We start from the raw sequence: 23,965 nt of genomic DNA on the forward strand, positions 1-23,965 counted from the left end.
CATATTGTACGGTCAACTATCAACCACAAATAATATACTAGATGGAAAATCATCTCAAATACTGGAATTTATCTCGATGGGTAATCAAGCATTTGGTCCATAAAAAGCGATAGTCTTTCCAAATTAGAGTCACGCGGTAGCAGTAACCAGCAAGTGTTAAAAATAAACGACTAATAAAGACAACTAAACAGATGCTCCGCAAGACTATAAACCTATACAAAACACTAAAACACTTGAGGTTTATTGTTCTGTGATATTTTTCGCTGGGTATAAAATATATCTAAAACCATGCTAAATGGTATTTACTGTCCCGAGTGTAACATTATTTCAAAAAGTGAAACCAATCCTAAAGTCAATTATTGTTTGATTATAAACAACCCAGTGGTTAGGATTCGACGTTGAATCAACGCTGATACAACGTTGAAATTTCAACCTGATTTCAACTAACCTCTAGGTTGAAATCGGGTTGAAATCAGGTTGAAATCAGGTTGAATTTCGACGTTGATACAACGTCGATACAACGTTGTATCAAGGTTGCTGGCCATTTGCAAATACAACGTGATTTCAACCTTATTTCAACGTCGAAATCGGACGTGTGCCCACTGGGCACCCATTCATTTAATAAATACTGTACTTTCGCACATCGATCTATCGCAGGTTTCCGTGGCAATGCCAGTGGATAGGGCGTCATATTTTGTGGCCCCAGTTCTAAACCCAGGACCATCTTGTTTTTCAATGTTTTATCAAACAATGTAATGTTATAAATGAAGGATAACATAGTTTTACACAGCCAATGGTATCATGATTGTGATATTATTTTTATCACGGCAAGATTATAATGACATAATGACATATAATAACAGGAAAAATGTCCTGTTTGTTTAGTCCAGGCCTGTATTATTCATTCATACACATTTACTTTCATCATCACTATTTTTTTGATATATATTCTAGGCTTTTTTTTCCTCATTTTTGGAATCTATTCACTCAGATTGAGTTGAATATTCAACGTAACTGGTGTATGATTAGCTGTGCAAAAATGCAATTTACAAATGCATCACCACCCTTCGAGTTGTTATCGCACAAAGTTTTCTAACTCGATAATTTATTATAGATGTTATTTCAGTATTCATTTCACTCGGAATAAGCCATTTTTTGGTCTTCCCAAATAATTATGTCATCATAATAATTATTCTATATAGTTAACAAACAATAATTATTTTTCCATTTTTCAATTTATTACTTACTGGTACTACTACTATTAATAAATAATAATACTCATCGAATCCTGACAACACACCCCGGCAACACACCTGTTAAAAAATCTATTTATTACGACCAATCACGGACAGTTTAAAACTAAGCAAATATGGGCTATTCCAATTGATATCCATACACCCTTATGGAAGACATGACCTTAATCTCCCACACAGGGGGTGTAGATTTTAAATGGATTCAACCATTCAGATAACCCCATTTGAAATTCACATCCCATCTGTGGATGATTACATTCGAGTCTACCATAGGGGGTGTATGGATTTCAAGCGGAATATCCCTATCACGGACACTTTGAATGGTTCGATGTAGCGCCAATCGTATCAGTGGTCATGTTAAAAACTACCATTATATAGACTCAGATATATAGATAAGGACATTTTTGAGTTTACAACCATTTTCTGGTGGGACACCAACAGACTACGTACCTCGACTACAGCAACTCTTCTCGGTGAGTACTCATTTTCTACAGATTTCAAAAAAAAATCTAAGCGCTTGATGGGTATTGGTAAATAAATAATTTCTGTATATAATTTGGATCATTGTTTTTTATCTTGCATTACACTTCCATAACTAATATTTGGAACTTCTTTTGTCGCGTCACTGTCCCGGTCGCTTAATTGTTTGCAACCATGATGGGCCGCAATAACCCTTACGGTTAGGGTATAGTGTTAAGGCTAAGGTTAGGGTTAGGGTTATATTTGGGGTTAGGGTTACGGCCCATTATGGTTGCAAAAATAGATACGAGTCCTGGTCATTGTAAACACTTCTGGGCATTATTCCCGGGGCATTATTTCTCCAGGTTCTTGCTGGAACACCATTCGTCGACTATGTGCGATGTCTTCAAGACGAATATATCAGGGATACGGCTGTTAATTTGCGTTTATCTCAGCGAACTATCAACAACAAATAATATACTAGATCAAAAATCGTCTCAATAGAATTTATCTCAATTGGTATTCAAGCATTTGGTCAATAAAAAGTTATAGTAGGCCTACATTAGAGTTACGCGGTAGCCATGACCAGCAAGTTTTAATAAAATAATAAAAATAGACGATTTAAGGTCCGTTCATACTACCACCGCATTTGCGATGCGTTGCTTTGCGATGCCGATATATCGATTACTTTTGCCGCAACTCAACGCAACTCGTCGCATTTCCAAGTTAAAATGTATTTAACTTCATTGCGATATCGCAATGCAGTAGTTTGCAGTACGATGCAGTGCGACAACGCACCGCATCGCAAGCAACGCATCGCAAATGCGGTGGTAGTATGAACGAACCTTTAGGCGTTTGAGCCCGAACTACGAGCATATCATTACCTAGCCTTGTTCAAGGCCTTCTAAGATTTCCTCCCATCCCTCATGACCATTTTCGGGCTCGCCAAGTCAGTGAGGGCCACAGATTACGGCTACTAATGACCGTGCGTACGTTGAAAAATCGAGCTCGGACTGAGTTTACGAACGGTATAAAACGGTATTTGTTTGTTTGTTTGTTTGTTTGGTTAACATCAGTTCACGACAGAGGAACTGTGGGACCCCATTGGAATTTAGTTTTCAGACTTTATGGGTCTTCCTGACATCTCGACCTTTAGGGGCTGATTATGCTGTTGCCTTGCTTGATTTATTTTGTTTTCTATTGTATTTTATGATGTCAGTCGATTCGTCAAGTAAACATGAAATGAAATGAAATGACTTAAACCTCTTACTTTGGTGACAGACAGAACATATGTACATGGAAATGTTAAACTTCGACTAATATAATTCCCGAAGGAATTTGAACCAAAAATGGGATGATATCTTTAAGGACACACGGTAACATCTTGTAATCGTATCTCATATGGAAAGGTTTCTGTACAAAAACGATTCCCTTATCATTGTTATAAACCATCTATGCACAAGCAGGCAGTGAATTTGTCTCCACACAATCTTTGATTACACTACACGGTTTAGTGCCTAGCATCGTAAGAGTTGTGGCTTCTAGCTGAAAAATGGGCCTCTGTGGTTGGTTTTTGTCGAAACCTCAAATGTTCCCTTCATCCAATCAGATTTTAATATCCAAATATCAAACAAAAGCTATCACTTCCCCCTAAAAACACTTTTCGTCAATAGGTCATCAGATAACGCAATTCAATGTTATAGCAAGGCAAATGTGGTAAATCTGTTGAAAACTACCTATCCATGCACTTTTTTGACCAAATTGTAGGTTTTAAAAGTCAAAACCTCAAATTTTTCAAATTCTATTTCATTAAATGAAAAAGCACACTTATATTGTCCATATACCAGCGTCATTAACATGAGCAATGGCCAATTCTCTTTAAATTGCAAATCTTGTGCAACAAGTTACTATTTTCGTCTGTTTTGTCATACGGTTGCAAATTCAATGAACTATGACTTTGCTAAAGAGCGCTTACAAATTGATATGGTGGAAAAAATGGTGCCGATAAAGTGAGACTAATACATCCAAAATAAACAGGCTCAGCCAAGAAGGCCCTTACAAACCGTGCAGGCATTATTTACAGTTAAGAGGAATAGGAAGTAAAACAACGACCACCCCCCCAAAAAAAACATCTTCCAACATCTTGTAATCTCATCTGTGGAAAAAAAATCAGGGATCATAATTATATACAAGATGCACAAGCCATATGCCAATAAACTTACACTAATATATCAAAATATAAACAGGCTCAGCCAAGAAGGCCCTTACAAAATGTACAGGAACTTATTTACAGTTAAGAGGAATAGGAAGTAAATCAACGAACACTCCATAAAACCAACTTCCAACAAGGAATTAAACAAATTTACTGTTACCCTTGTACGAGGACCATTCCACTCAGCCAGTTCACTACAAAGGATCTGGCTTTGTATGCGTAGACTAGTGCGGATACGCGAACGCGCTAGCAGTACTCGCAACAGAATATGTGAAGTTCTAAACACGTTTCGTTCATTTTATAATAAGGGGAGTTTATATGACGGTATCTTTGTTTTTGCTTAAAAAACAATTTACAGTTATTAAAATAATATTTAACTTTACTAAGAATGAGAATAAACGATAGGAATTTTTGTTTTTACTATCCTCTACCTATGATAGACGACAGGTAGGTCCAATATGCACTACTCAAATATTGGACCTGCCTGTCATCTATCACATGGTAAAAACAAAAACTCCTATCGTTTATTCTCTAAATGGAATTTCTTACAATATAGTAGGTCAAAAACTTCAATTTGGTGACCACGCTCTGACTAGTAAGGTTTGACGATTGATTCGACTTCTGTCTAGCTATGGATCATTTAGGAAAAAAATAGCCCCCATGTCCCTCACGAAAATCCCGGCATTTTTAGCTAGAGACCAAAATCGAAAATGGTGGCGCAGAGAAACCAGAGCACCCATAATCATGCACAAAGACACATTTTCGGATATGTCGAGTACAAGGATTCCGATTCTGACATTAGTTTGACATTACGTCATCATTTTCACCTAGAAATCCAATATGGTGGCCAGCACCATCTTGAAAAATTTAGTTTTTAACTAGCGGACCTAAAATCGTGTACAAAGACACTTTTTTGCATAAGTCGACCACAAGGATTTCAAATTTGACATTACTTTGACATTACGACCTCATTTTTACCCAGAAATCCAAGCTGGTGGCCGCCGGCGACATCTTGCAAAAATAAGTTTTGAACCAGAATACCTAAAATCGTGTACAAAGACACTTTTTCCGGTAAGTCGCCCCAAGAAATCCGAATCTGACATTAATTTGACGTTATAACATAATTTTTGCCCAGAAATCCAAGATGGCCCCATTTGGCAGAGCGTAAATGTGATTTTTGAATGATAGCAGAAGCATAAGTGTGTCATTTCCGCCTTATCTGGGGTTCATGTCCCTTATATGGGTCCTTATATGGGGTTTAAACTGCAGGTTATCTTGGGTTTACATCCCTTATCTAGGGATAAGGCGCCTTATCTGTGGTTTAGACGGCCTTATCCTGGGTTTACGTTCCTTACCTGTGGCTAAGATGCCTTAACCTTCGCATATCGCAGTCTAAACCCAGATAAGGCATCTAAACCCCAGATAATGCGCCGTAACCCCAGATAACGGACGTAGATCTCCGATAAAGCAGTCCAAACCCCAAATAAGGCGCCTTAACCCTAAATGAGGAACATAAACCCCATATAAGGCATCTAAACCCCACATAAGGTGCCTTAACTCTAGATAAGGGTTTAGGTTTAAATGGTGGCGGCGGCCATTTTGGATTTTGGCCTCTAGTGAAAAATGCCGGGATTTTCGCGAGGGACATGGGGGCTATTTTTTTCTAAATGGTCCATAGAAGTCGAATCAATCGTCAAACCTTACTAGCCAGAGAGTGGTCACCAAACCCGGATAGAGAAATAGCAACAGCGACTTACTAGCAACATCTGCTGTTTGATGTAGGAGAACTTGAACCCAAAGTGGGATGGTAACTTTAAGGGTTGACACATGCTAACATCTTGTATCGGTGGAAAAAAGATTAAGATCATACATACAAGATGCACATGCCATGCCAATATACTGAGACATAAGCCATAGAAAGAAAAAGAAAAGCAAGAACCAAAACGCCACCTGCAAGTAGAAATTAAATTACTGTAATCCTTGTTTGGAGATGAGCAGTGTCATACCGGGGCGGGGTGTGGGTGGAGAAAAGTAAAGTTGAATTTTCCGCCCCTTAACAGCCCGAAAAAGGTGCTAGCAACCAATTTTTAACAATTTTTACAATTTTCCGCCATTTTCCTTTAATAACTATTTTTACCGCCCCTTCTTTTTCTGCTGCCCCTTCTTTTTGCCCGTCTCTGTTTTTACCCCGGGGGTCGCGCCCCAAAAGCCTCCCCCTCCATACGCGCATGATGAGACAGGAAATGAGAGTTCTTGTACCATTAAGGGTGTGGTCAGGCGGCGAGTGGCATGATAGAGCCTGCAACTTGTGAATCCGCCCGGCCGTATGGCATTTTCCATAATACTCGATTAGTTTTGTGGGGTTCATTATCGAACCCCAACGGTTTTAGCTTGTATTTATATTATTAATTCACATAGGCCTATTTGTTTGTGATATTTCAAGCGTTTTAAAATTTCGAAATAATCCCATTCAAATACACGGTTGACGATGAAAATTTACTGAATTTAGAGAATGCACTGCGACCACCACCTGGGTGTGGTTTGTCTGCTTGTTTGTAACTGGTTACCAGATCACGATGTAGAGATAATCATGTGGCCCACTAACTGGTGAACCGGATGAAGCAACATCTGGTACTTGGCCGCCAACAATTTTCTGGTAAACAATTGGTTTGGAAAACTTTATTGTGTGCCATACAAAAGAAACGACGCCATACAAACCCGGATAGAGATGTAGCAACATAGAGGAACTGACTTTATAAATGCACCTGTTATTTTGATGACAGACAGAATAGATTTACATCCAATTATTCAATTTCGACTAATTCCCGCAGGAACTTGAACCAAAGGTGTGATGGCATCTTTAAGGACACACGGTAACAACTTGTAATCTCGTCTGTGGAAAAAAGATCATATACCTACAAGATACACAGACCATGCCAATAAACTTCATCAGCTAATCATAAATAGTCTTAGCCAAGAAGGCCTTTAAAAATCGTCACTTGGACATTAAAGCCATATTATAACATTTCTTTAAAAATAGATTAGTATTAATTTTCAATAAAATATTAGCATTTTCTGTCAGATATTTCCCCTTTTAATTTTGAGCCGAACAAGTGAGGTAAAGTAAAGAAAATCGGAATTTACAACTAGCGCCAATGCATGTCATGCCGGCGGTTGTAATATATATGGTACGACCCTCTGGCGTGTGTGTGTGTGTCCCGCACGCCGTGTACGTAGTGGGGTGTTGACATCGCATACGCGTTCGACTAATATTTCTATCGTAATAATAAAAGGCTGATTCAGGCAGTTTATTCAAAATCTCGGATTTTGACAAAACTACAGCACCTAAAGTCTTGATTTTTGCAGAGAATCTTTGTTTACTAAAGTACATTTCAATCGTGTAAAAACCTGAATTTAAATTTTTTGTGAGGGCGTTCTCCTCAGCAAATGTTATAATATGGCTTTAATGTGTACATAGGAAGAAAAAGAAAAAGCAAGAACCAAAAACGTCACCTCCAACTCCACCCTGATGTGACAGTGACGTCAACGCGTTGAAGCAGCTGTTTTGTGCGCGCATCTATGCGGCATTTTTAAGCATGTGTGTGTGAACACCGGTGGTTTGAGCGAACGTTAGCCATTTGAGGCTCCGCCCAATGAATGCGCACTGACGTCACTGCCACATCAGGGTGAAAATGGTATACAGTTACTCTAGAGTTTTGTACTTTAGTGTATCACGGTATGGTTTGTCTGTTTGTAACTAAGATCACAAATGCAGAGATAATCATGTGGCCCATTTACTGGTAAACCCGGATAGATATAACAAGCAACATCTGGTACTTGGCCACTACGATAGTGTTGTAAAACGGTTGGATTTGTTTGTTTGTTTGTTTGTTTGTCAAACAATTGGTCGGATTTTGTGTATGTTTTATTTTTGTTTCTTTAAATTTACTACCAAAATTTGCGAGTCTTTTTCACTTGGATAGAAGTTCTATTTTGTTCAAAATTCAATCGGTTTTTCTGATTAGTTTTGAACCAATATATGTACTGGTTACCAGTATTTATTTAATTTTCTCTATGATATTAATTTTCATCATATAACTATTCTTACCAGAATACGACTTCAGAGATACACTGTGCCCATTTACTGGCAAACAATTAGTTTTGAAAATATGATTGTGTACCATACAAAGAAACAAAGTCATTCAAAGCCGGATAGAGATGCATCAACATCTGCTGTTTGACTGCCATTCTAGCTTCGTGTTTTGAAAAGTTGTTTGTTTGTTCGTTTGTTCGTTTGTTTATTTGATTGTTTGTACCTACTTACAAGATCACGAATGCAGAGATAATCATGTGGCCCATTTACTGGTAAATTCGGATAGATATGAGAGAACATCTGTTACTTGGCCGCCAAGATTATGTTGTAAACGGTTGTATTTGTTTGTTTGTTTGTCATACAATGTGTCGGGTTGTGTGTGTGTTTTATGTTTGTTTCTTTCAATTTACTACCAACCTTTGCAATCCCTTTTCACTTGGATAGAAGTTCAAATTCTAGTTTGAAGCAAATTCAAAATTGGTTTTGTGTTTGGTTTTATACCATACGTACATACGTACTGATTACCATGAAGCAGCTGAAAGAGATTTTCTCTATGAAATTGATTTCATAATTTATAACTACTTTTTACCAGATTACAATTTCAGAAATAAACATGTCTCTTTGGCCTATTGGTTTGTAAAATATTATTGTGTGCCATACAAAGAAACAAAGCGATTCAAACCCGGATAGAGATATAGCAATATCTGCTGCTTGACACCACAGGACACTGGGGTTTGACCGCCACGTTTGCTAACTTTGTTGTAAAACGGTATTGTTTTGTTTGTTTCAGTTGTTTGTTTGTTTGTTTGTTAGTTAGTTTGTTGGTTGGTTGGTTTCATTTGTTTGTTTGTAACGAACCTTTTTTTAGGCCAAAGCAATACTTTTTAAGGGGGTACTACACCCCTCAATAATTTTGTTACTATTTTTGCATTTTTCTCAAAAACTAATAACACACTGGTAACAAAAGTTACGTATATTATAGGGGCAAGGAATCCAATTACTACACTAGAATTTCAGTGACCCAAGACAAGCGGTTCGATACTTATGATAGAAAATGAGTTACCGCTAGGATGTACCTCATTTCCTATCATATTTTCTGAACCGCTTGTCTTGAGTCACTGAAATTTCAGTGTAGTAATTGGATTCCTTGCCCCAACAATATACATAACTTTTGTTACCAGTGTGTTTTTAATTTTTGAGAAAAATGCAAAAATAGTCCCAAATTTACCACAGGGGTGTAGTACCCCCTTAAAATAACTAAAAAAGGTAACACAAGCAAAACCTATGTTTAAATAGCTGGAAAATGTATGTGTATATTAGTATGATAGCTGTTGGTACTATCCAGGTCTAAAATTGAAAATTATTGTTTTGTTAGAAAATATATAGTCAAATCAGCATGACAATGGTTTGGGAATAAGCTATTGTTTTGTCTTTCCAATCAGCATGTCTTCATAATAATTATTAACGTTGACAGATAAAAAATAATTATATTTCCATTTTTTCAATTACTTACTGGTATACTATTAAATAAATGATAATATTCATGGAATCCTGGAAACACATCAGTTACAATTATATTTACTGCAACCAATCACAGACCGTGAAACTAAGCAAATGGGCTATTCCAGTTGAAATCCATACCCATATGGAAGACATGGCCGTAATTTCCCACACAGTGGGAGTAAATTTCAAATGGAATCGAACCATTCAGATAATCCCATTTGTAATTCCTATCCCATCTGTGGTCGATTAAATTTGAGACTATTATAGTGGGTGTGTGGATTTCGACTGGAACAGCCTAATCATGAACACTTTGTATATTGGTTCGGTGTATTCACTGGGCCAATCGTATCGGCTTCTCTCACCATCTGTGATCACGTTGAAAAGTACCATAGAATCAGATATATAGATAGACAGTTTTGAGTTTATAACCATTTTCTGGAGGGACAACAACTAGACTAGGTACCTCGACTACAGCAACTCTTCGCGGTAAGTACTTATTTTCTACAGATTTCAAAAAAATCTAAGCGCTTGATGGTTATTGATAAATAATTAATTTCTGTATATTCTGTAGTTTGGATCATTTTTAGCTTTCATCACTTGCATAACTTATTTGAAACTTCTCCTTTTGTCGCATCACTCTCCCGGTCGCTTAATTTTTTTGCAACCATAATGGGCTGCAATACCCCTTGGGGTTAGGATTAGGGTATGGTGTTAAAGTTAGGGTTAGCGTTAGCGTTTAGGGTTAGGTTAGGATTATCGTTACCGCCCATTATGGTTGCAAATATAGATACGCGTCTTGGTCACTGTATTACATTATTCAAACACACTTCTGGGCACAAATAGTTATTCCTCCAGGTTCATGATGGAACACGATTCATCAAATGTACGAATGATTCAAGATGAATATATCAGGGATAAGGCCGTTAAATTTCTACCAAAAATATTGCACTCACAATAGGCAATTGACCCCTACTGTTAGCGCTGTGTTGTAGATATAGGAGATGAACTAGTTAGCGTCATATATCAAAAAGTATAAAAGCTATGATTTTATTACTTTCTCTATGTTTCAATTACTTATTCTTTTCAAAATATCTGAATTTTCAACTCGGTACAAGCTTTAATAACGGGGGACCATACATTTGTATGAGAAAGAAATCTACCATCTATATTCAAACTCCCGTGTTTTTCCAATGTACATTTTGCTTCACCGGGCCGCCCTGATAAACCGTAATAGGTACAAATTTAGTACTTTCTGTCAGTCAAGTATGGTTTAATCTCTACATATTAATTTTTAAATCATTCGCATAGTCTTTATAATAATGGGGGACCGCCTTGATGAGTAAATGACAGCAAACCATTGAAAAATACCCAAAAAACTCGGTCAGTGGAGCTCCGCCCGTACATGTCAATAGCGTCATTATCGATTGGATTAGTCGACCGTAGCGGACAATTCGATCGCTCATTGGATTAATACTATCACGTGGTAATAAATTTGCATTGGACAATCGATTACTATAATGGTTTAGTACTGCATATCTCGGTTTAATCTTCACTAGGCGGGTTTATGGCTGGAAAGGTCACGGTGAATTTGCCGTGGATATAACTGCACTATGGTACGTTTATCTCAGCGAACTATCAACCACAAATAATATACTAGATGGAAAAATTATGTCATTCTGTAAAATTCTGTAATTAATCTTAATGGGTAGTCAAGCATCTGGTCGATAAAAAGCTATAGACTTTCCAAATCCAAGTTACAAACAATTTCAATCCGGTGTATTTCATGAATTTAATGTAAAGATATGCTTATCATGGTTATAATAAAATAAAGAACTTGAAATCATAAATTTAAATTATTAACTAAGCAGTCGAGTTAGCTCAATCGTTAAGGCGTTCGACTATGGTGCGAGAGGTTGCGGGTTCGAACCCTGACGGTGCCTAGTACGCTCTCGTGGATAAATTGAGTTAGCTTGAAATTCCCCTGGACCAGGAACCTACTGCAATTCGTCTTGTTGTAACCCGTACGAAACTCGAAAAGCTGATCCTGGTTGCGAAGGTTATTTGTGGAATGTCTAGGGTGTGCGCTCTTGAAGCAGCAATGTCCCTGAATTGTTGTTTAATGGTTATGGAATGATGTGGGGCCGTAGTGGTCAGCGACAACCTGTAAAGTGTGCTGAGGCTTGTGGATCAATGTCTAGGCGTGGTGCATGTGCGTAGCGCACTATAAATCACTGGGTTTTTTTTAACTACTTAAGGGGAAATGTAAATATCGTGGATTTTATTATTGAGAGAGAAAAATAAACGGTTAAGATTATAAGATTATATAACCAAAATTCTTGAAAATATGCAGGAGTTCAGACATAGGGTATTTACCCCATTTCCCCTCCCCGTTGCGCCGCCACTGCTTCCACGTGGGATCAGTGGGTGGAGGTGTTAGTTTTTTAGCATATTACTCCAAAAATGAGAAAATCACCAACATTTTAAAACTGTTTGGCATTTTTAGTTTTTTTACCGTCGCTTCACTCGCGTAGACCTCTATTCTAGTCAAAATAAATCTTTGAATACATGCAGCACGATTGCGTTAACAGCTGATATTGGCCTGCTGCGTTGTCTCAAAACGGTTAATCGCAGTCAGTTGTCGCCTTAGGTGAATTTGAATATTAGTAAATGAAGATATATTTACCATTGGCAATAATACCTCATTATCAAGATTAGGAAAATGTTACTTTTGTGATTTCTTCCATAGGGTAAATCACAGATTCTAGAATCTGTGGGTAAATGTAGACTATGCCATAGTCGAATTTTGATAAATAAAAATATCCCAGCAAACACAAAAACGTTGTTTTAAAAACGTTTTAAATAAGTTACATTTTGGCTTTTGGTTTAGGTAAAAACGTTTTAATAACATTAAAATGTCGGGTTATATAAAGGTCATGATAACGTTTTAAAACGTTTTGTATGAAAACACACTACAACAATATCTTTAAATGTTTTCAAAAAATGTTATTGTAAACTATTTTTGCAAACATTTTTGCCAAATATTGTGTCAATAGTTAAATAACATTATGTTAAAATATTTGAACCCAGCAAACACAGAAATGTTCTTAAAATGTTTTTTCAAAACCTTTTAATAACATTTAAATGTCGGGTTATATAAAAGTCATGAAAACGTTTTTAAAACGTTATTGCAAATATTTTGGGCAAACATTTTTCACAAAATATTTTTTCAACCCCAAAATAACATTCTGTTTAGAATGTTTTGTATCAAGTTTTCAAGAATGTTTTTGGAATGTTATTAAAACGTTTTTATACCCTTTATATAATCCGACATTTAAACGTTTTCTGTAAAACATTTTTGTTAACTGAGCAGTAGATAATCGAAAAATGTTTTTTAAGGTTATGAAAACGTTTTATACTCTTAATATACCCTTTATATAACCCGACATTTAAACGTTTTCTGACAACCTTTTATAACCTATTGCGAATGATGTCGAAAACGTTTTGTGTTTGCTGGGATGTTATTATTGATCATGATGAACGTATTCTGTTGGAACTCAAAATTATACTGATGTGTATTATAATTAATTGTAAAATGGTTATAAAGAGTTTATATAATTGGTGACAGTAAAAGTGAAGTATACCCATCTTATTGAATGCAACATATCTTGCATAATGGCTCACTTTAATACTGAACAATTCTGATTTTGGAATCGCGAAAGCCCGAGTAGACTATGCCATAGTCGAATTTTGATAAATAAAAATATATTATTATTAATCATGATGAACGCATCCTGTTGGAACTCAAAATTATACTGATGTGTATAATAATTAATAGTAATATGATCATAAAGAGTTTACATAATTAGTGACAATAAAAGTGAAGTATACTTATGTTAATATTGAATGCAACATAATTATCTTGTATAATGGCTCACTTTAATACTGAACAATTCTGATTTTGGAATCTACCAGTTTATTGATAGCAAAAGCCCGAGTAAAAAAATCCGACTATGTACTTTGGCTTTGTCAATCATACTTGTTTATCAATCCAAATTAACCACAAGCACTAAGCATGGTAGTACAAGACGCGCTAGATGTACGTCCATCCACCAACTTTTGCGCCAACACAAAAGCGCCTCATTCCATGGATAGTTGTGTACGATGTAGTTAATGGTAATAGCACGTGCCCGGATGATTTAAACCATAACGAGATCTGGGCGACCAATCACAAGCCAGATTCATTTAAAGATGCATTACCTCAGGACCTATTTTAGTTAGGCCAGAAATTGGCCTAGATTTACATAGAGACCTGTGTTAAAAATGTTAACCGCAATTCAAAGTTAAGTAGTCCACTTGGGAAGCTAACAATCAGAGGGAGTATACGGTGACTGAAAATATCAGATGTGAAAATCTATCAATTGCACACAAATTAATTCAAATCAGAGTTTTATGCTTCATAGCCAGAGTATGCAAAATGGGCAAGTGGACTACGGAGAAGTCTAGGGTAAATGGATGGGGTAAATGAAACGCTGAGAATACAATTTCCTCAATCAAGAACAAAATTGGGCAACATCATACCGAGTGTCCCATTTACCCAAACGCCATGCGTTCCGCTTTTGTTTCATAGATATACCCCAAACTTGGGTTTGCTCGGTATTGGAGTGGAAGAAAATCTCAAAAGGTTGTCACTGACCATGAAGTGGTGCTACGGTTCAGTGAGCAATACTAATTTAAGGATATTGATTCCTAAATATTTGCATACTGTGCTGAGAGTTGTCATAGAATATTGACATTATATTTGTTATCTACAATAACATGAATGTTTCAAACAAACACAAAAAGGTACCAAAACATGCCAAACAGACTAAAGAGACAAAAGGAAATAGCAGAAAAAGACACAAAGATACTGGCTATTAAATTGAGGTGGGATTGGACAGGCAATTTGAAGGTAAGAATGGAAGGCATGAATTGACGATGGCTTCCGGTAAGTAATTCCAAAGCGAAGGAGCGTATGGATAGGTAACGCAGGGTAGGATGGAGATGGGTCTGAAAGGGATTGAAGATGAGCACAGAATTTGGACGATTTTATACAGATGGCAAAGAGTGGCAACGTCACGGTGCTTAAGGTTGGTACAGACTCCTGGAGAAGCTCATCATGGGATAACTTCATTGCTGAAGAATAACACGGCAGGCAAACATCTGCGCGGACTCAATCCGATTTGTTGAGAGGATGCCTGGTTGTGCAGCCGTATTCGAGGATGGGACGAACCAAAGCAAGGTATAAAGTGCGGCGAGTTGATAGGAGCCGAGTGGAAGAACCTGTGGGTGAAGCCCAAGATTCTGTGGGTCTTTTGCAAATAAGGTCAACATGGAGGTTCCAGGAGAGTTAATTTGGACCGAGTACAAGAAAGAAGGCATAAATGGGAGTTAATCTGTTAAAAAAAAGTTGTAAAAACATATTATCTACTTATTGAAACAAAAATATCATATATGGATACCCTCCAGACCACAGAAAGTTATTTATTGCTTAATTGTTGTTTTTACGCCAAATATGTATAATTATGTATTTAGATTCCTTGATGTCTTGCCTTTAAAAATGCATACTCCAGTTATTACTGTCCGTTTTCCTATACACAATACACAGTGCTCTCACCATTGACGCGCGACCTTTACAAATAGTGTATGTTAGAAGTATATGCATTTGTCTAGTTAACATCACTGTGTGAAAAATAACCGGCCAATATTTAAAGTATTCTCCAAACTTCTAGCAAATATATTTCTCTAACATGACCTAAAATTACAGCTAGGTTAGATGTTCAGAAATAGTCGCACTTTGGTAAAATATGAGTGAGGGCAAGACATAGCTAGCTCATAGCTAGCCAACTCCCCGTGTTAATTGAATGGAGATTTGACCGAAAATATTGGTAACGGACCGCTCAGTTCTGAAGGATGCCACAAAAAAACAGTACAAGGTACATTTAAAGTATTCAATGAAATTCTAGAAAATATAGTTTTGTAACATGTCCTAAATTTTTAGCTAATTTAGGTGTTTGGAAGTATTCGCACTTTTGTGTTTTAGGAAGGATATGTAAACGACAGATAACACCAAAAAATATGAAGAAATTATTTCCAAACCGTGTTAAGTCAACAATCATTATGTTGCTCATTTTCAAGAATGCTGGTTAACAATAAGCAGACCATTGTCTCATTTCGTGAACAAAGGTCCACATACCATTGTTACGTTGCGTTTCCTTTATAATCGGTTACCCAACTGAAACTATAATAGCAGCTCATTGCGATACCGCACATGTAAAACAGACACATGTGCACAACCAGAGAAGATCTGACTTAATCAGTTGAGCTGTTTTCATCAGACATGACTGCATCATGGTATACTTTTATACGTCTTGGGTGAATAAGTTATGAAAGATCTTCTGCCTCGATGTCACTAGACGCTACGCTCCTCTTCTCGACTCGGCGCTCCGCGCCTTGGTATTGGCGCTACCCAGTTCTGTTCTCGCTAATGCGCACGCTGTTTGGACATCGCGATTCGAGGGAACTGATCAAGTAGTTTTAATAATTACTGGCGAGTCGAGGTGGTAACCGCGAGAGTTATATTCCCGCCTTTTCCAGCGTTGCCATGGTAGTTGCGCTTGAGTGCAATAGCATATGGAAAGGTTTCTATACAAAAACGATTCTCTTATAAACCATCTACGCACAGTTTCCACCTCGATACATCTGAGCACACAGTTTCGTCCAAGAGCTCTCAAGCAAGTAGTGAATTGTCTCCAAACAGTCTTTGACTACACTACACTGTTGAGTACATAGCATCGTAAGAGCTGTGGAGCTTCTAGCTGGAAATTGGTCCTGTGATTGGTTTTTGTCGAAACCTCAAGTGTTCCCTTTATCCAATCAGATAAAAACGTATTAAAACAGCCGTCTCTCAACACGCAATATTCATATTTCTAAGGCGCCGACATTGTTGAGTGCAATGACGTAATACAATAGAGGCTGACAACAATTGAGCACAAATAACTACGACGTCATTGCACTGGACAATTTCGGAACAATTAGAATATCGCGTGTTGAGAGCCGGCTGTTTTTATTTGTTTTTATGGTCAATATGAGTTTGTTTTTAATAAAACGATGTGATTTGTGCTTGATAATTATTTTTCAAAATTTGTTTTCTGATTGGTTTTGAACCAACATGTACTGGTTACCAGTATTATTTAATTTTCTCTATGAAATAAATTTTCATCGTTTATAATTACTTTTTACCAGATCACGAGTTCAGAGGTAGTGCCCATTTACTGGTAAAAAATTAGTTTTGAAAATATGATTGTGTACCACACAAACAAACAAAGTCATTCAAAGCCGGATAGAGATGTATCAACATCTGCTGTTTGACTGCCACGTATGCTAGCTTTGTGTTGTGAAAAGGTGTTTGTTTGCTAGTTTGTTTATTTGATTGTTAAACAATGTGTCGGGTTGTGTGTGTGTTTTATGTTTGTTTCTTTAAATTTACTACCAACCCTTGCAATCCCTTTTCACATACAATGGCGTAGCTAGGGGTTGTGGCGCCCAGGGCTAAAGACTCATAATGGCACCCCTCCCCAATTCTGGAAACAAATTGCACAAATAGGGCCTATCACTCATTAATTTTGGTTATATTGAAGTTGAATTTGACCTTTCAAATGATTTTGTGCTAAAATGCGCGCGAAGCCAGCGAAAAATTTGACTTTCATCACTAGGGGGCGCAGAATCGATGCTGAATTGGTCAATTCAGCGCCCCCTAAGTATGGCGCCCAGGGCATGTGTCCCCTGTCCCTCCCCCCGTCTCTACGATACTGTTCACATGGATATAAGTTCAAACTCTAATTTGAAGCAAAATACAAAATTGGATTTGTGATTGGTTTTGTGCAATACGTACTGATCACCGGCAGCTGAAAATTAGAGTAAGATGATTTTCTCAATGAAATTGATTTTCATCATTTATAACTACTTTTTACCAGATCACGAATGCAGAAGTAAACATGTGGCCCATTGGTTTGGAAAATATTATTGTGTGCCATACAAAGAAACAAAGCGATTCAATCCCGGATAGAGATATAGCAATATCGGCTGTTTGACCCTGGGGTTTGACCGCCACGTTTGCTAGCTTTGTTGTAAAACGGTATTTATTTGTTAATTTATATTCCAGTCAATAAGTTCACCACAAAGGAACTGAGCCAATTTACTATAATAATGGCACCCTCATACTAACACGATTCAGATCTATTAGTAAAGGACCAGCCTGTAGACCAAATCCGTGACCAAATCATAGAACAAAGGTTTGAGAGTCATTTTGGGATCTTTGATTCAAAGTATATTGTAACCATCTATTCTCAAGGCCAGGTGGCCTCTCGGATCAAGAGTCTCGGTGACGTGGTCACGAAAAGAAAAATCTGCGTCACCTTAATTTATGCCTTTTGACCATAGGGGCCCCAAGCAAAAGGGTCGTATTCACCATAGGATAAGATGGGCCCGAGCCAACCCAGCGATTTGATGAGTTTGATGAGAATAATGAACTGAGTATAATGCATAAATCAAGATAATCGCACGCGCCGTGGAGTTATTGCATTTAACTCGAGAACCAATTAGCTCGAAATCTAAATGCAATAACTCCATGGCAAGTGCGATTATCTTGACGAATGCATTTGCACGAGTATATTATACGTCATATACTTCGAGTATATTAAAACAATAGGTAATATTAATTGCTGCATTCATCATTTTAGTTTGAACATTTAGGAAAAATAAAACGCTGTCAGGCCACTAATACGGTTTATAGGCAAGGATACATAAAACTGGTCAGGGAAGTCACTGTATAAGTTAATTACAGTGTATCAATGGTATCGATTGCACCATACGTCATACCTTAGTAACTGATTCACGCTTGGTTTGCATACTTGTTAGCAACCAATTGATTTCATGTTGTGATCATTGTGATGAATTTTGAAGTCACACTGCGACGACGAATAGGCAGAGAAGATGAGAAAATACAATATAATAGTATCAACAGGAATTTATATGTAATTTGAACTTTCAAATCTACTAAAAACACACGGTGGAATTTTAATGTTCGCACGGCAGAAAAAATACATAACGGTGAATAGAAATGTGCACTAGGAGTATGTGGGAGGATAAATCAAGTAAAACTGAAAAAGGGAGAGTGGGTAAATGTGATCATTTTAGTGAATCATTGGTTCAGAATGATAAATGTAACCATATGAACTGCACAAATTGCGCTGGCGGGTAGATCTAGCACCAACCCCGGCCACCTAAGGGTGGTTGTAGCATATGGCTGTCGAACAAGCGCCATAGAAACTCTTCCTCTGTGAGAAATGTGTACAGGTGTACGTCGACGATTACAATGTACTTTGACTGAGTCATTTGGATCTCTGGTACTCTTTCAGATACATCATCGGCGAGTTTGGAATAGCAGCATCATCTTTTCATTCAAGTTTCATTATGGGGCTTCTGCAGATCTTAGCAATCGCTGCTTTGACATGTTTGGGTAGCGGATATGCAGACGATGGTGAGTAACACATATATCTCCTTAGTCGTGTTGGTTAACGTCTAATACTTTGTTATTTTAACCGATGTCTTGTATATAAAGTGTTTTTAAGGTTAGCAACTATTTTAAACTGTTGCGATTTGGTAGTTCACAGCATCTTGCCAATGGTAGTGAGATTTGACAAAAATTGCATTGATCATTAGTGTGTAGAAGAATTCAAATATCACAGATATACTTTTGTAGGTGCTGTGGTTCTTGAGTTATGTTATAAAGAGGGTTGAAACAACAATACTTTTGTAAAACCTACATAACTCATTCACAACAATAAATCAAGCAAGTTTTCAAAGTATATGATTTGTATAATTAAATTTTGCAGAACATCAAAGTGTTATTTTTCAATAATACAAGCTGTATCAAAATGATTGGTACTCTGGGATTGGTACCCATCAGTTTATGGATGAGTCTGACATGAGATCCAACTAATTCAAGTTGTAGATTAATTGCCATAAAAAGTCATAAACTATATATTCTGGACATTTCAATAAACATCCAAATTGACGGCAACCAATCATTTTAATACAGCCTGTATAGTGATTTAGATAATGAAAATCATTTTTTTGCCTGCTTCGTCTAACAATACCTCGTCTACCCTTAAAAACACTTTATATAATATAGCACCTTCAGAGTCAAACTTCCTCGGTTTTAACAAGATACATAACCAAAAGTACATAGTTCAAAAGTATTACAACGCAGCAATAATATCTCCTTTCTCCCACACCTTTCTCTTCCTAATTTATTTCATTCTGCGTCCTTCATCTATTAACTCTCTTCACGCGGGTGTCGACTGCAGACGACATGTTTCAATTTTTTTTTTTAATTCAAAAATTTCAGAAATGTAAATTTTCATGACCATATTTGGAATCAGCATAAAAAATGCATTAAAATGAGTACAAACACGCCTAGTATTGATCCAGTAGTTCTTAAGATAGCTCTTGATATTTTGAGAAAATATTTCAAAACTTGAACTTTTTCCATTGAAGCGCATGGCTAGCACGCAGAGCATTAAGTAGCCCTCATTATTCCTATTCTATTTTTCAATTGACAGGATTTGTTGCCTGCGCTATGTTTAAGCTCACACAACTTATATGCAAAAGAAATTACCGCCCGCAAATAAACTCTAATTATAATTAAACCAGCAAAAAAAATCAAATCATAAATTAACCCAACCAAAAACCAAAAACTCAAATCATATTAAATTACACCAGCAAAAAACTGAAATAATTTATCGCTTCATCACCATATCATCTTAGTAGAGAACAACACCTGAGTCTTAATTTAATATTTGAAATCCACCCATCGCAGTCCATTTTGCAACATCGGGGTCATGGCAAAACTTTTCACGCGCTTCATGCGCATTTGTACCATTGATTCCAACCTATTCCGTCGCCAAAAGGTGCTGGATTCACTATACTTCAAGATTTTTTCCGAGCCCCCCCCTCCCCCATCTCTAAAAGAAATCTACGCCTCTGGTCATTTTGACATTTAAAAAATGTTGTTGTAGTGCTTTATCATTAAAAAAGTTTTAAAGCGTTTTCATTACTTTTATATAATCCGACATTTAAAACGTTTGAATAAAACCAAAACGCGTTGTACGTGCTGATTTGAAAGACAATTTAACCTGATCGTTGGCTAAATGTAGTAGTATGATCTATGATGGTTCCTTTCGTATATACCAGTTTTGAAATAGTTATTTTTGTATTTACCTATTTGTCTTTTTCGTATTTCTTTTAAATTCGACCATGATCGTAACAGTGTTCGTCACTTGTGAAGTAACTGGAGATGCTAGCAATTCCGGAATTTACTCAGCACCCGCAGATACTCTTGCATTCGGAAAAGCATGCGAAGTAGCCGCCGATAGTCCAATGGCAGTCGATGATTCCGGGACATATGCTTACATTTATAAATCAGATAATAATGCGATATTGAAGTGCGATTTTTCATCGTCTACTACATCAACGGTAACCACCGTTAATAACGGTAAGACTAACCCGCATCTTTGTTTAAAATAGACCTAATCATTGTTAAAAACAAAGCACATCTTTGTCAAAAACAACCCACATCTTTGTTAAAAGGAAACCACATCTTTGTCAAAAACAAACCACATCTTTGTTAAAAGCAAACCACATCTTTGTTAAAAACAACCCACATCTTTGTTAAAAACAACCCACATCTTTGTTAAAAACAAACCACATCTTTGTCAAAAACAAACCACATCTTTGTTAAAAACAAACCACATCTTTGTTAAAAACAACCCACATCTTTATTCAAAACCACATCTTTGTTAAAAACAACCCACATCTTTGTTCAAAACAACCCACATCTTTGTTAAAAGCAAACCACATCTTTGTTAAAAATAACCCACATCTTTGTCAAAAACAAACCACATCTTTGTGAAAAACAAACCACATCTTTGTTAAAAACTACCCAAATCTTTGTTAAAAATAACCCACGTCTTTGTCAAAAACAAACCACATCTTTGTTAAAAGCAAACCACATCTTTGTTAAAAACAACCCACATCTTTGTCAAAAACAAACCACATCTTTGTGAAAAACAAACCACATCTTTGTGAAAAACTACCCAAATCTTTGGTAAAAACAACCCACAACTTTGTTAAAAACAAACCACATCTTTATTCAAAACCACATCTTTGTTTAAAACAACCCACATCTTTGTTCAAAACAACCCACATCTTTGTTCAAAACAACCCACATCTTTGTTAAAAGCAAACCACATCTTTGTTAAAAACAACCCACATCTTTGTCAAAAACAAACCACATCTTTGTGAAAAACAAACCCGCATCTTTGTTAAAAACTACCCAAATCTTTGGTAAAAACAACCCACAACTTTGTTAAAAACAACCCACATCTTTGTTAAAAGCAAACCACATCTTTGTTAAAAACAACCCACATCTTTGTCAAAAACAAACCACATCTTTGTGAAAAACAAACCACATCTTTGTTAAAAACTACCCAAATCTTTGGTAAAAACAACCCACAACTTTGTTAAAAACAAACCACATCTTTATTCAAAACCACATCTTTGTTCAGAACAACCCACATCTTTGTTCAAAACAACCCACATCTTTGTTCAAAACAACCCACATCTTTGTTAAAAACAACCCACATCTTTGTTAAAAGCAAACCACATCTTTGTTAAAAACAACCCACATCTTTGTCAAAAACAAACCACATCTTTGTGAAAAACAAACCACATCTTTGTTAAAAACTACCCAAATCTTTGGTAAAAACAACCCACAACTTTGTTAAAAACAAACCACATCTTTGTTCAAAACCACATCTTTGTTCAAAACAACCCACATCTTTGTTAAAAACAACCCACATCTTTGTTAAAAACAAACCACATCTTTGTTTAAAACAAACCACATCGTTGTTAAAAACAAACCACATCTTTGTTAAAAATAACCCACATCTTTGTTAAAAATAACCCACATCTTTGTTAAAAACAACCCACATCTTTGTTAAAAACAAACCACACCTTTGTTAAAAACAACCCACATCTTTGTTAAAAACAACCCACATCTTTGTTAAAAACAACCCACATCTTTGTTAAAAACAAACCACATCTTTGTTTAAAACAAACCACATCGTTGTTAAAAACAAACCACATCTTTGTTAAAAATAACCCACATCTTTGTTAAAAATAACCCACATCTTTGTTAAAAACAACCCACATCTTTGTTAAAAACAAACCACACCTTTGTTAAAAACAACCCACATCTTTGTTAAAAACAAACCACATCTTTGTCAAAAACAACCCACATATTTGTTAAAAACAAAACACATCTTTGTTAAAAACAAACCACATCTTTGTTAAAAAACCACGTCTTTGTTAAAAACAACCCACATCTTTGTTTAAAACAACCCACATCTTTGTTAAAAACAAACCACATCTTTGTTTAAAACAACCCACATCTTTGTTAAAAACAAACCACATCTTTGTTTAAAACAACCCACATCTTTGTTAAAAACAACCCACATCTTTACATCTTTGGTAAAAACAACCCACATTTTTGTTAAAAACAATCCCCATCTTTGTTAAAAACAGCCTACATCTTTGTTAAAAACAAACCACATCTTTGTTAAAAACAACCCACATCTTTGTTAAAAACAAAACACATCTTTGGTAAAAATAAAACGCATCTTTGTTAAAAACAAACCACATCTTTGTTAAAAACAAACCACATCTTTTTAAAGGAGAACCACATATTTGTAAAAAAAAAACCCACATCTTTGATCAAAACAAACTACATCTTTGTTAAATTTTCAATTATTTCGATCCACAGCCGCGGGCGTACTTGCTTTGGATGGTAATACCCTTTACTATTTTGGCACTGCCGGTGGTATGTACAGCGTAGACTTATCCACCGGGAGCGAAGAAACCGTTGACTCGTCATTGCCCGTGGTTAGAGAGGCGTCAATAGTTGGAAGGTGAGAATAACTTTATATTTTCCTCCACCCTACTGCACGGGGTCTGTCCGTCAGTCCGAAACACCGTCAGTCCGAACCACCGCTAGTCCGAATTTTTAAGGTTAGGGTTAGGTTTAGGTTAAGGTTTAGCGTTAGGTAAGCTTAAAATTCGGGATAGCGGACCAGTTTAAAATCCCCGCTAAGGCCGATTCATTTCACATTTTAGGCGGGATGGAGCCAATCGGGACCCAGCTATAGCTGCCATTGAGGTGTAGAAATGCATGAAATTAGATTCGTCTATACATGAACCCATCTATGAAGTTTCTCGTTTAAATTTATCTGCTAAGGTCACAGGTTAAACACGCCAAATTTGCATAAATTGGTCAAACAATAGACAATC

At 36.6% G+C, this 23,965-nt stretch overlaps 1 protein-coding gene across 3 annotated transcripts in view; it reads left to right on the forward strand.

The window, feature by feature from the left end:
- The first annotated feature begins 1,626 nt into the window (after positions 1 to 1,626).
- The window catches only part of LOC140146618 (uncharacterized), a 97,875-nt gene continuing 75,536 nt past the window's right edge, over positions 1,627 to 23,965 (forward strand). The window contains exons 1-4 of one of the 3 annotated variants that reach the window (XM_072168487.1): positions 1,627 to 1,726; positions 18,976 to 19,097; positions 20,889 to 21,113; positions 23,442 to 23,586. In XM_072168487.1, coding sequence (XP_072024588.1) covers positions 19,031 to 19,097; positions 20,889 to 21,113; positions 23,442 to 23,586 — 437 coding nt within the window. In that variant the 5' untranslated portion in view covers positions 1,627 to 1,726; positions 18,976 to 19,030. Of the gene's footprint in view, positions 1,727 to 9,875; positions 10,007 to 18,566; positions 18,668 to 18,975; positions 19,098 to 20,888; positions 21,114 to 23,441; positions 23,587 to 23,965 lie in introns of those variants that run through there. The other 2 variants (XM_072168486.1, XM_072168488.1) reach the window with 2 other exon arrangements.

The sequence above is a fragment of the Amphiura filiformis genome, chromosome 2 (genome assembly GCF_039555335.1).
Source record: "Amphiura filiformis chromosome 2, Afil_fr2py, whole genome shotgun sequence".
NCBI classification, from domain to species: domain Eukaryota; kingdom Metazoa; phylum Echinodermata; class Ophiuroidea; order Amphilepidida; family Amphiuridae; genus Amphiura; species Amphiura filiformis.